Source organism: Serinus canaria, chromosome 6, assembly GCF_022539315.1.
Source record: "Serinus canaria isolate serCan28SL12 chromosome 6, serCan2020, whole genome shotgun sequence".
Taxonomy (NCBI): domain Eukaryota; kingdom Metazoa; phylum Chordata; class Aves; order Passeriformes; family Fringillidae; genus Serinus; species Serinus canaria.
Window position 1 is genome coordinate 34542398 of NC_066320.1, and position 13110 is coordinate 34555507.

At 53.3% G+C, this 13110-nt stretch overlaps 1 protein-coding gene across 10 annotated transcripts in view; it reads left to right on the forward strand.

The window, feature by feature from the left end:
• JAKMIP3 (Janus kinase and microtubule interacting protein 3) overlaps window positions 1–13110 on the forward strand; it is a 61138-nt gene that overhangs the window by 37011 nt on the left and 11017 nt on the right. For 2 of the 10 annotated variants that reach the window (XM_030241277.2, XM_030241280.2), the window contains 12 exons: window positions 866–994; window positions 2373–2501; window positions 4244–4327; window positions 5044–5106; window positions 5726–5824; window positions 6094–6192; window positions 6279–6338; window positions 7931–7996; window positions 8713–8781; window positions 8853–8930; window positions 11788–11991; window positions 12276–12341. In XM_030241277.2, coding sequence (XP_030097137.1) covers window positions 866–994; window positions 2373–2501; window positions 4244–4327; window positions 5044–5106; window positions 5726–5824; window positions 6094–6192; window positions 6279–6338; window positions 7931–7996; window positions 8713–8781; window positions 8853–8930; window positions 11788–11991; window positions 12276–12341 — 1146 coding nt within the window. Of the gene's footprint in view, window positions 1–865; window positions 995–2372; window positions 2502–4243; window positions 4328–5043; window positions 5107–5725; window positions 5825–6093; window positions 6193–6278; window positions 6339–7930; window positions 7997–8712; window positions 8782–8852; window positions 8931–11787; window positions 12702–13110 lie in introns of those variants that run through there. The other 8 variants (XM_018910490.3, XM_018910497.3, XM_018910489.3 and 5 more) reach the window with 7 other exon arrangements.

The following is a 13110-nucleotide window of genomic DNA, read 5'->3' on the forward strand; positions in this document are numbered from 1 at the left end:
TTCATGCTGCAGTTTAGTAACATGTGAGAATTGCTGGTTGGGGAAGCAATGGTTAGAGCTCAGGGAAAAGGGGATGTTGGTTAATGAGGGCTTGGCAGGGTGTTAATGTAAATATTACCACTAAAATGGCACAGTAAGGTTTAATGTCAGGGCTGCCAGTGTGCTGTGATCCACTGATGAACAATTAGAGAGAGGCTGGAGCTAATGAACCTATGAATAACTAATTGAGGTCGATGGGAGATAACTCCTGTCATCCTGAAAGCACATCAGGCCTTCCAGGGAGACACTTCTGTCTGAAAGCTGGGTGGGGCTTGGGCAGGGGCTGGAGGGACAGGACCCAGGGAATGGCTCCCACTGCCAGGGGCAGGGCTGGATGGGATATTGGGAATTGGGAATTGTTCCCTGGCAGGGTGGCAGGCCCTGGCACAGGGTGCCCAGAGCAGCTGGGGCTGTCCTTGGATCCCTGGCAGTGCCCAAGGCCAGGCTGGACACTGGGGCTGGGAGCACCTGGGGCAGGGGAAGGTGTCCCTGCCATGGCAGGGGTGGGATGGGGTCACAGAGCCATGGAGGGGATCCCAGGACCCCCCTGTGGCTCGGGGCTGTTTCCATCCCCCAGCACTTTCAGCCAGTGGCTCTTTGCCTGGCAGGACATCTGTCCAGCTGCAAGGGCAGTCTGTCTGGGTGCCAGGGGCAGTCTGTCCAGCTGCAGGGGCAGTCTGTCCTGGTGCCAGGGCAGTCTGTCCAGCTGCAAGGGCAGTCTGTCTGGGTGCCAGGGGCAGTCTGTCCAGCTGCAGGGGCAGTCTGTCCTGGTGCCAGGGCAGTCTTTCCGGGTGCCAGGGCACTCCCTGACCCTTCTCTCTGTCAGAAGCCAGTGGTGGAGACGTTCTATGGCTATGATGAGGAGGCTTCCCTGGAGTCAGATGGTTCCTCCATCTCCTACCAAACCGACCGCACCGACCAGACCCCCTGCACGCCCGAGGACGACCTGGAAGAGGTACTCCTCAAAAACCCCTCCTGCTTTGCTCCTGACCTCGGTGCTGGTTTTTAATGAAAATCCCTGCTCTGTTCCATCACTTCTTTCTTTCATTGCTGCTCTCTCATATCTGTTCTGTCATCCTGTCACCTAAGACCACAAAATGAAACACTTCTGTTAAATTTGGTACTGTGCATGTTGGTCAGTATCTCTAAATCTCAGATCTTCAGCAGCTTCCCAACTTCCAGCCAAGCTGGAAATCTCATATCCTAAGAATATTGAATTTATGGCAGGTTTGCAGGTCTGAAAAACTGAGAAATTGGACAGGCCTTGGGAGGTGTGTTCACTCTGAGCCTGGCTGCAGATTTTGGCAGGTGCAGTTTGGGCCAGCCAAGCTCAGTAAGGTCTGTGTTGGTGGAGGGAGAGGGAAGGAATGCTCCCCTGAAGCTCTGGGCTCCAGGGAAAGGCTGGTTCCTGGCTGGGTTCCAGAGGCTCTGAGAGCAGAGCACACAAATGTAATACAAATTAAAGGGATTAGTCCTTGGATTTGCCAGGGCTTCCCCAAAATGCACTCCCCAGTGTGTGTCAGATCACTGGCCCATGACACAGCTCTGGGCTTAACAAGACTCTTGTAATAAACAAGAATTACCCCTGATGATGTGCAGCCTTTCCACGGTGTGCTGGCTGCAGGTGTTAATTCAGTCTGCAGAGAGGGAGCCTGCAGAATTCCTCACTCCATCATGAAAGAAACCTGATGGTTACCAGGCTGCACTGCAGGAAATCTGAATGCATTTGTGTATGCATGAGCCTGTTTATTTTTCATTCCTGTATTGACATCTTCCCCCCGTTCAGCCAGTGGGAGTTGATGTGTGCACCCAGCAATGTAATTCCATCTCATGTTGAGTGAAATATTCCGGTCAGACATGAAAGCATTCCATCCTAATATTGTAAGGAGGGTGAAGAAGATGAAGGGCTCCTTTCATGTTGGCTGTCACCACTGCTACAACTATTAACTCTGGATTCGTGTTTTAATAATTGAGTGAGGCTGTCAAGCTTGGTTTCCTTTCCAAATTGAAACCTTTTGTTGTTAAAGAAAGCTGCATTTTCACCTTTAATGTGACGATTTTGCCTGTTCCAGTAGGAAAGGGTGCTGCAGTCATTAGTGTGCTATGGGAAGGTAAGCTTTTATCTTTCCAAGGCAGGGATTATCTTTGTATTTCTGTATTGCACTTCCTGGAGGTAAGAGCGTGCAAGAGATGTGTAGGGGACGGAGGGGAAGCAGCTTGAGGGCACTTAACCCAGATTTCTAGCGCCGTGCTTCCAAATTGCACTTCAAAAGGGATAATTTTGGCACTTTTAAGAGACAACAGACCCACCCCATCTTGTTCTGTGCTGGCAGGGCATGGCCAAGGAGGAGACGGAGCTGCGGTTCCGGCAGCTGACGATGGAGTACCAGGCGCTGCAGCGCGCCTACGCCCTGCTGCAGGAGCAGGTCGGGGGCACCCTGGATGCAGAGCGGGAAGTCAAGGTCGGCAGGGCCTGCATGCCATGGGAATGGGGCCTTGGAGCTGCCAGGGCTGGGGGGGGACCCACCTGGCGGGGCTCGGGTTGTTCTCCAGCCCACCTGGGCTCAGCCAGGCTCCAGGCACTCTGATGCTGCCAGCCCCATGGGAAGGGGCTGCTGAGAATCCAGCACTGCTGCAGCTCAGGCTTTTCACCTCTGGTCTGCTCAAGGGAAATCCAGAGGATTTTTTATGGGAAATCCTTGAAAGTAAGCTCTTTTTCTATAAAGAACTAGGACAGATAGCCTTAAATATATAATGCGTGGTCTATAATTCCTTGTGGGCTCTGAGAGATTACATGATTCCTCATAAAATGTTTAGAAGGCTTATAGCTGAGATTTTTTTGTTAATTAAATTGCAAAGTGCTCTGTGCTATTCTGCCTGTTTGCCTCACAGAGTTCCTGTGGCTCTGGGCAGCTGGCCTGACATGCTGCTTTTGTTAGGAGCTTGTTGTGTGTGCCAGGGACTTACAGAGGAATTGTTCCCGGGCAGGGTGGGCAGGCCCTGGCACAGGGGGCCCTGCCCCTGGATCCCTGGCAGTGCCCAAGGCCAGGCTGGACCCTGGGGCTGGGAGCACCTGGGACAGGGGAAGGTGTCCCTGCCATGGCAGGGGTGGCACTGGGGGGGATTTGGGGTCCCTTCCCACCCAAACCATTCCTTGACTCCCGGAAGGTCTGGCAGGATGGGTCATGCCCAGCCTGCAAGGGTGGGTGCAGGCAGGAAAGGGACAGATTTGCTGTTTAACAGGAAAAATGTGCCTGCAGAGCCCTAATTTGTTCCTACACCTGTTCTGTGGAGGTGTTATCCAGGAACTCTGGGAGTGGGTCACGGTGTAATGCATGAAAACTGACATTCCCAGAATGAACATCTACTCTGAAATGTCAGGGATTGCACCTGGAAGGAAAATCCCAGTGAGCCAAGGCATGCCCAGCTGTGAGAGTGACTGGATTTTAGTCTTTTCACAGGGGGCCAAAGGAGGCACCAGTGTAGGTCATGCAAACAAAATCACTTTCAGTGTAAGTAACGGGATAAATAGCAGAGAAATGGCTCAAGGAAATAAATGTTCTGTGAAAGTGTGTAACAAATACAACTAGCAATAATTACATTTGTTCTCCAGAAAACATGTGTAGGAATGTGGTGTCTATTTAAATAAGCAGGAGGCTACAGATACAGTAAAAAATGAGAGATGGGTATGAAATAGATATGGCACTAAATCATAGATAAGGCTCCAAAGGCACAAGGTCAATGAAATTGCCAGTTTGGGCAAATTAATTACTGTGGTCTCTGTTCTGAGTGTTTAACGTGCCCCAAATGCAAGGGAACCAGCTGTGCCCAGAATTGGGCCATGGTAATTCTCATTTGTTCTCCTGGAGAAAGGGAGGCTCTGGCTGCAGCCTGCCATGAGCAGCTGGGAGGGGCCAGCTCTGCTTTGCCATCTTGTTACTCTTGAGTTAAATCTCAAAATCAGTAATCCCATCTCCCAGACTTGGTTGGATTACATTTGATTATTTGATACTCTGTGCTCAGCTGCAAATTTCTTCTGCCAGGGAACTTTCAGAATAATTTGTTAAAAGCCTTTGGTGTTTAAAATATTTTCTGTAACTGCATTTGGTTTGGTCTTTTGGAGAAAGTTTGATTTTTTTTAATTTATTTTAAAATTATTCTTTATCAATTTTTGGTTTTTTCATTTCTCTCTCATACCCCACAGACACGTGAGCAGCTCCAAGCTGAAATACACCGGTCCCAGGCTCAGATAGAGGATCTGGAGAAGGCTCTGGCTGAGCAGGGACAGGTAATGCTGACTCCAGCCCTTCCCCACCTCTCTGCTGGGCGACCAGAGAGGTTCCCAGGCTGGTTACACCTTGTGCACCACTTCTGCTGACAAAAAACAGCAACCAAACAAAGCAAAAAAACCAAAACAACAACAACAAAAGTGAACAGAAAGTGTTTTTGAGACAATTAAATATTGTCTCAAAAAATATTTGCCTCAAATCTCATGAAATAAAATATAAAAATAAAATATAACAACAAAATATAACAATAAAATATTAAATAAATCAATCATTGCCTTCCCAGCATAACCTCTTCTTGTTGTTCTTGCTGATAAATGATGTTCTGGGTTTGTGGGTTTTATATTCCTCAGACTAAGAGATTAGCTTCCAGATAAAATTTAGTTTGCCTGATCTGCAGAAATATATAATTTGTATTTAGCAAAGAAGAAGTTTGATAGTTAACACATAGTTAGAAATATCCCTTTTAATGAGAACCAGATTTTTCCTGAAAGAGTTGTTTAATCACTGGAGTGTTTTTACTCCGTTTGTGTACTACAGAGCTGTTGAAATGATGTGGGCAAGTTTAGCTTAGGAAGTTATTTTAGGAGGTAATGGACTTACATTTCACAGCTCTCCCTGTCCTGTCCCTCTGCACGTGAGGCTCAGTGAAATACTTGCTGCTGTGCTGCTGCAAATGTTGCAGCTTCACCTGCACTGTTGTTCATTTCTCCCCAAGGACATGAAGTGGATTGAGGAGAAGCAGGCCTTGTACAGAAGGAACCAGGAGCTGGTAGAAAAGGTATTTAATGTTTCTGTTTGCATTATTCAAATAGCAGTTGTGTCCTGAGGGATGCAGGAGGTGCAATATTCCAGTCTGTATGGCACTGCCCTGCTGGCAATGACTCATGTTTAATAGCAGATCCTCATAAACCTGCTGGAGAAGTGGGGCTCTGGCACTCCCCGTGCCCTGTGGGTGTCTGTGCACAGGGACAGTGGCCCTGGGGGTGCCCTGTGTCCCCCTGGCCCGGGGTGGCTCAGCCCTGCCCTGTGCTGGCTGTGCCTGTCCTCCTGGCTCAGACAGGTGCCCAGGGCTGGCTGTGCCTGCCCCCCTGGCTCAGACAGGTGCCCTGTGCTGGCTGTGCCTGCCCCCGTAGCTCAGCCCTGCCCTGTGCTGGCTGTGCCTGCCCCCGTAGCTCAGCCCTGCCCTGTGCTGGCTGTGCCTGCCCCCTGGCTCAGGCAGGTGCCCAGGGCTGGCTGTGCCTGCCCCCCTGGTCAGACAGGTGCCCAGGGCTGGCTGTGCCTGCCCCCCTGGTTCAGACAGGTGCCCTGTGCTTGGCTGTGCCTGCCCCCCTGGCTCAGCCCTGCCCTGTGCTGGCTGTGCCTGCCCCCTGGCTCAGCCCTGCCCTGTGCCTTGGCAGATCAGGCAGATGGAGGCTGAGGAGGCACGCCTCAAACACGACGTGCAGGATGCCAAGGACCAGAACGAGCTGCTGGAGTTCAGGATCCTGGAGCTGGAGGTGAGCCCCTGGGGCAGCCCCATCCTGCTGGGCACGGTGGGTGTGGGGCACTGCAGAGGGGCACTGCCTCTGCAGGGAGGGGGGCTCTGCACCCAGTCTGGTGGGAGAGGAGAACCACAAACACCACAAACAAACACCAGCGTGGTTGATAGGTTGCTGTGGCAGGAGGATGGGTGGGATGAGCTTTAAGGGCCCTTCCAAGCCAGACCATTCCAGGGTGCTGGGGTGGGACACAGCCAGGGGGTAACCAAGGATTCCTGTCCTTTCAGGAGAGAGAGAGACGGTCCCCGGCCATCACCTTCCACCACGGCCCCTTCACGGAGGGCAAGAGCCCTCTGCAGGTGTACTGCGAGGCTGAAGGTGTAACAGTAAGGGATGCTCCTTCCCTCTCCTGTCCCTGAGCAAAGCCAGGTGCCCTGTGCTGACTCCTGCTTCTCCGTTTCTCTCTTGCCAGGACATTGTGGTGGCAGAGCTGATGAAAAAGTTGGACATTTTAGGGGATAACGCCGTAAGTGTATGTTCCTTTAATAAATTGTGCATGCTTTGGGGAACACCTGTCCTCGTGTGGAGTGAGCAGAGCTGCCTGCTTTGGTGCTGCACAGCCTGCCCTGCCTCTGGTTTGGGCTATGAGCAAAGCATTTGCTGCATTTCAAGGTTTTGCTGCCCCTGAAGAGTGAAGTACAGGGGCTCATGGCACCACATTGCTCCAGATCCCTGTCACTCACTCATGTTGGTGTTTGGGGCTCTCTGGCCCCACTGTCACACACAGTTCCTTGATTTGCTTGCTCTGCATTTGCTTTGCTTTTGCATTTCAGCAGCTGTGTGCTTGGAGTTTGCCCAATAACCCATTAACCCTTGATACAACCAGGGTGTTAAACAAGAAGCCAAAAGAGCAGCATGAAAAGGAGAAGCAAATAACAAGAAAGGTCCAGTGCTTCTCCTTCAGCAGTGGCAGTGAGTAACTGCACACAGCTATGCACATGGAAGGCACCCACAAGGTCCTGTGGGTCTGTTCCTGTGCTCTCCTCTGTCAGCAGAGCCCCAGGGCTGGACAGCCAAGGAGAGCTGAGCCCCTCAAGGTCTCACAGAGCCCTCCTGGGACACCCACCCCAGCACTGGGGCTGCAGAAGGGTCTCCACTGTTCTCACAGCTCTGCACCTGGGCTGCCCCACCTCTCCCTCTGACCAGGTTGGACACCCGGGCTGCCCCAGTTCTCCCTCTGACCAGGTTGGATAGCAGCAAAATTCCATCTCCAGGACCATGGCACAGCCTGGAAATACTAGAACTATAAATACCTGAGGGTTGGCAGGCCCTGGCACCTGCTCAGGTGCCCAGAGCAGCTGGGGCTGCCCCTGGATCCCTGGCAGTGCCCAAGGCCAGGCTGGACACTGGGGCTGGGAGCACCTGGGACAGTGAAGGTGTCCCTGCCATGGCAGAGGTGGCACTGGGGGAGTTTTAAGGTCCCTTCCCACCCAGAGCATGCCAGGGTTCCCTGATTCAGTCCCTGCAGTACAGCCCTGCCGTGTCCCAGCAGTGCCTGGGGCTGAAGCTCTCCAGAGTCCCCCTGCTCAGCAGCTGCCCTGGCTCTGGCTCAGGGTCCCACACCAGCCAGGCTCAGCCCTTCTCCTGCTGTACCCGTGGTCACACTGGAACTTGGGATGAAATGCACAGCTCCACTACTTTGAGATTTTTGAGAAAGCAACAGAGGAGGGATGGAATGGCCAACACCTCAACAAATGCTTCCCAAAACCATCACTTGGCTGCACAAAGTGAGGATGGTGCATCTCTTCTCCCCATGGCTCTTGGTGCTGAGCTTGATCCTGTCCTGTGTAAATGTCTGCTTATTCCCTGTTGGGTACCAATAGATCCAGGGTCCCCACTCTTGTTAGTAAATATGAGAGTTTTGGGAGAATTACATATGACAAGGATTGGTACTAAATAGTGACAATGCCTTTTACAATGATTTTGCATTACAATATTAATTTTCTCTGCCTCAGTTTATTGTTCCTCAGACATATTTAATTCCAGACATTTTTGAAACAGCCAAGCAGTGGGTTAGGCACAGGAACTGGGATTTGTTGTAATTGTGCTCTGCTTTTGGTGCAGAATCTGACCAACGAGGAGCAGGTGGTCATCATCCAGGCCAGGACTGTCCTCACGCTGGCTGAAAAGGTGAGGAGCACAGGTGGGGAGGGGAGGAGAGCACAAGTGGGGAGAGGAGGAGCACAGGTGGGGAGGGGAGGAGAGCACAAGTGGGGAGAGGAGGAGAGCACAGGTGGGGAGAGGAGGAGAGCACAAGTGGGGAGAGGAGGAGCACAGGTGGGGAGGAGCACAGGATGGGAGGAGCACAGGTGGGGAGGGGAGGAGCAGAGGTGGGTGGGTGAGGAGAGCACAGGTGGGAAGGTGAGGAGCACAGGATGGGGAAGGTGAGGAGCACAGGATGGGGAGGTGAGGAACACAGGATGGGAGGTGAGGAGCACAGGATGGGAGGTGATGAGCACAGCAGGGGAAGGTGAGGAGCCCAGGTGGGAAGGTGAGGCTCAGGGCACCTCTCCAGGTCTCTGTGTTTGGAAGCATGTGCCCCTCTGAGCAGACCTGCTGAGGGAGCTGCCAGCCCCACACAAAGGCGTGGTGCCTGTTGAGGAGCTGCTCTGGGCTGTGTCCCAGCAGGGTAGCCAGCCAGCAGTGCAGCAGACTACACTTAAATGCAGCTCCACTTAAATGTGGCTGAACTCTCACGGCCAGGCAGAAGGAAGGGCCGGGCTTGGCAATGCAGCTTTGCAGAGAAGACCAGTGGCAGGGTTAATGGTGCTCTGCTGTGTGGGTGGCACCTGCCTGCTGGCACAAGCCCAGCCCAGGGCCCTGCTCAGGCTCTCTCTGCTCCCCAGTGGCTCCAGCAGATCGAGGTGACCGAGTCTGCGCTGCAGCAGAAGATGCTGGACCTGGAGAACGAGAAGGTACCAGGGAGGGGTGGGCAGGGACAGGGCCTGGCCCTGGGGGTCACTGACAGCCCCTTCCTCCTCCCCAGGAGCTGTTCAGCAAGCAGAAGGGCTACCTGGACGATGAGCTGGACTTCAGGAAGCAGTCCCTGGACCAGGCCCACAAGGTGAGGGCTGTCGGGGGCTGGCTGAGGACACCTGGGTGTGAGCCCTGTGCTCTGGCCCTGTGCCAGCTCTGCCCTGGGCACTGCTGCTGTGTGTGCCCCAGGGGCTGCATGGTCAGGTCCAGCGAACCCTCTGCACCCTGAGCTGGCCAGGACTGCCTCGTGAACAGAGCTCCTGGCTCTGTGTGGCCCCTGCAGGCTGAGCACCTAAACATTAACTGACTCAACACCAGTCTTAATTCAACCAAAGTTTCAGTAAAGGTCTGATAAGGAAACTGGGTTTTCAATAATTTGCCTTAGATTTTTAAATAAGATATTTTAGCCTGCACATTTCCTTGGATTTTGGATTACACCTTCTGTAACCAGAGCAGCTGGAGGTATTCTGGGATATGTAAATTTGAAATTAAACTGCTTTTAAGTCGAGTTCATCATTAGCTGATCCTAAGGCATTTTGCCCATCTTTTCAGTCATCAGCTGTCTTGTTTCCATCAATGAGAGAAAGGTTACACATATATCCACAAAAGGCATAAATTTTCCTCACAGCTTATCTCATTTTCCCAGTTCTACATAAACCTAGAGCACAGTTACACTTTGTGAGGAGCAGTGAGTGTTTATGCCTCTGTTTATGCTCCTGTTGTCTACTTGTGTCTTGAACCATTTGGGGGAGCTTTTGCTCCATACATTTTCTGTCCTGTGGGTGATTTTTAGGACTGGTTTTGCCACGTTCTGAGCTGTACCAGGAACCAAGGCACAGTGGAAACCTTGGAAAGCACACAAGCCCCCTCAGCTGTGGTCCCAGCCCTAAAACATCTTGCAATGGAATTGCCCTGCCCATGGCAGTGGAATTGCCCTGCCCATGGCAGGGTTGGTCTTTAAGTCTGGGACTCTGTGGTTGCATCCCCTCCTGTCCTGAGCAGCAGTTTGTGCAGCTGCAGGCTGACTCTGCTGATGGGAAGCAGTGAGTGCAAGGAGGGGCAGCCCCTGCAGAGGGGGCTCAGGGCTATTTGCATTTTCCTGTGTTTTCTGGGGCACCACACGTGTGTCCCAGGCACTGCTTTGTTCCAGGGCACAAATACAGCCTGAAAGCAGCAAAGGAAGCTTTGTTCTGCCCTGGAATTCGAGTGGAAAAAGCTCTTTTGCTTTATAGAATTCGCTTCCCTTCCCTGTTTCCTTTGTGCCCCTGGAGATGAGGAGCAGCTAATCATGATTCCCCTGAAGCAGAGCCAACAGGATTAGCAGGCAAACCCTCTGAGCCTGGCTGCTGCAGGGTCCTGCTCCAGGCAGCACTCAGCTGACACTGCTGCTGCTCTGGGGCCAGGAGGGTCCCCAGCCCCTCTCCAGACAGGGCTGGGCTTGTGTCCATGAGGCTGGGCACAGCAGAAATACAGGTATCAAACAGCAGCATTTTGCTGGGACGAGGTTAGCAAGGTGCTGGTGTTCTTCTAAAAGGAAAAGCAGAATCTTCTGAGATCTGATGTGTTCTTCCCCATGGAGATGCCTGGTTTTCACCAGTTATTAACCAGTTATTAACCAGTTATTAACCAGTTATTAACCAGGTATCAGCAGTTATCACCAGCTGTCACCAGTTATCAGCAGTCCCACAGCCCCTGCCATGGTGCCACTGCTCTGCTGGGAGCGTTCTGCTCTCCTGGCTCTGCTGAGACCCAGTCAGGCACCAGCAGCAGCTCAGCTGGAAAATGGGATTTTGCATGGAGCTGAATTATCACCACAGACCCAGCAGGGATTTCAAAGCCCTGTGGATGTGGCACTTGGGGACACAGGGCAGTGCTGGGGGACAGTTGCCCTGAGGGACCTCGAGGACTTTTCCCAGCCTCAGCAGTTCCGTGGTTCTGTTGCAGTGGGGTCCTCCTGAGGCCATGGAGAGCTCTGCAAGGTGCCCCCAGCTCTGGAGGGGGTGTGCAGAGGTGCCCCCAGCTCTGGAGGGGGTGTGCAGAGGTGCCACCAGCTGCTGCCTTTTCTCCTGTTCTGGATCCAAGGTGCTGAAACAGCTTTCAGCTCACTGTTGGCTTGCTGGGGTAATAGCCTTTATCCTGGATTCCAGGGCAAGGGACCCTGTCTGCCACCACCAGGAGGGTGCCAGGGATGCAGGGATGCTCAGTGACCCCAGGGAAGCGTGGCCAGTGCATCTCCTGCACTTTTCCATCCCAGTGGATGCAGAGGGTCCATCTGTCTGCCTGGGAGGGGCAGGAGCAGAGCCCAGCTGCAGGACAGGGTCGTTTCCTTGGGCACAAACCCTCCTGGAGCTCCCAGAGGAGGTGCTGGGAATGTGTTCCCATAAGGCATTTTCTCTGGTTGGTACAAAATGCTGCACACACGTGGCAGGGAGTTGTTCCTTCTGGCAGGAGCATGGGCTGGTGCTGCTGTGTCCTCTGCTGGGGAGCAGGAGAGCTGGGAAAGGGCAACCAAGGGACTGGAAAATGCATGTCAAAAATATCTGTAACTCACAAAATTAGTCTTTTATGAACCTCTTTCCTTTTTCCTGTTGGCCTTTTCCCTTCTCCCTTTCCCCCTTCCCTTCCCTTTTTTCCTTCTCCTGCTCTCCCCACGGCCATCTCCCATGCCCAGGGAGGAGCAGCTGGCTCCCACACCTTTGTGGGGCAGACCAGGCGGGGCCCAGAGGCTGTGCCAGCCCCAGGGCTGCTCGGAGCCCCTCAGGATGGAGGCAGCCCGGGGTGTTTTCCCTCTGGATGGAGTTTTCCATGCTGTCCTTGTGGAGGCTCAGCACGCAGCCCCTGCTCCGCTCCCGTTGCCTTTCAGGGTCGGACGTTCCGCTCCTCACAGATTCCTCACCCAGCCGGGGACAAGGTCGAGCTGACAGCTTTATATTGTTTTTGATTAGCAAATTCTGGAATTAGAAGCCATGCTCTATGATGCCCTGCAGCAAGAAGCTGGAGCCAAAATTTCCGAACTTCTTTCAGAAGAGGAGAAGGAGAAGCTGAAGAGCGCCGTGGAGCAGTGGAAGCGGCAGGTGATGAGTGAGCTCCGGGAGAGGGACGCGCAGATCCTGCGGGAGAGGATGGAGCTCATCCAGCACGCCCAGCAGGTGGGTCTGGGCAGGGCCCTGGCCTCCCCTGGAGCTGTCCCGAGCTGGCCAGGCCCGGGACAGGCTTTGCTTGGCCTTGGATGCCCCTGCAGACAGGGCAGCGTGCTGTTCCTGCCTTTGTCACACACGGTGGCAATCACAGAGCGCTCACCTGCAGCCCAGTGCCCAGTCTGGCTTTGGCAGAAGCACAGCACATACAGTCTATATCCCCCAAAGTAATGCATCTGCTGGGTACATCTGTATTTGGTTGGTTAATAAATATTTTTTTATTTGAAATCTGACAGAGAATTAAAGAGCTAGAAGAAAGAATTGAAGGCCAAAAAAGACAAATAAAAGAGTTAGAGGAAAAGGTAAGGTCATGCAGACGGAACAGATGCTGTGTGTGCACATGACCATTCTCCATTTCACCTGGGCCAAGGAAACCACCCTAGAGAGAGCTCATGTGTGTAGTGCAGTGAGAAAGGGGGACAGCTCCAGGAAAACAGCTTGCATTTGCACCAGCCCCTCTGAGGAGGGGAGATGAACTGGCTGAATTGAGTCCTTCCTCCCTGTTACCCCTCAGGGCAGCCTGGCACTGGGCAGGGAAGGGCCAGAGCCAAGGGCTCAGCAGCAGAGCTCTGGGGAAGGGGTGTTGCTCCCTGCTTCCCTCCCATCCATCCCAGCCCCTGGAAAGGCAGTGCATGGAGCAGCCTTTCCCTGCAGGAACAGGGGCTTTGCTCTCTCTCCTCCCTCACCTGCAGCCATGGCTCGTGTCCTAGAGCATTCTGCAGCCAGCCCAAACTGCTGTGTTTTACCCCAGAATGGCCTCAGCCCTGCCCTGCCTGCCCGTGGGAGGGCTGTGCTCAGGTACAGCAGGGGCTGAGCCCAGAGCTCAGCAGGGCCGGGCTCGGGGTGTTTTGAGGGGTCAGGAGAACTCAGCTGAAGTTCCCCCATTTCCCCCAAGCCCGTGGCTGGAGCTGGCTGGGCTCACAGGGCCAGGGGGTCACTGTCACCAGCCCAGGGGACACGGGAGCTCTCCTGAGCCAAGCTGAGCCCTGAGCACTCGCACTTCACTTCACACTCCATATTTCTTCTCACCTGAGAGTTTTGTTGCACCCTGTCTGTAACCACAGCTTATTT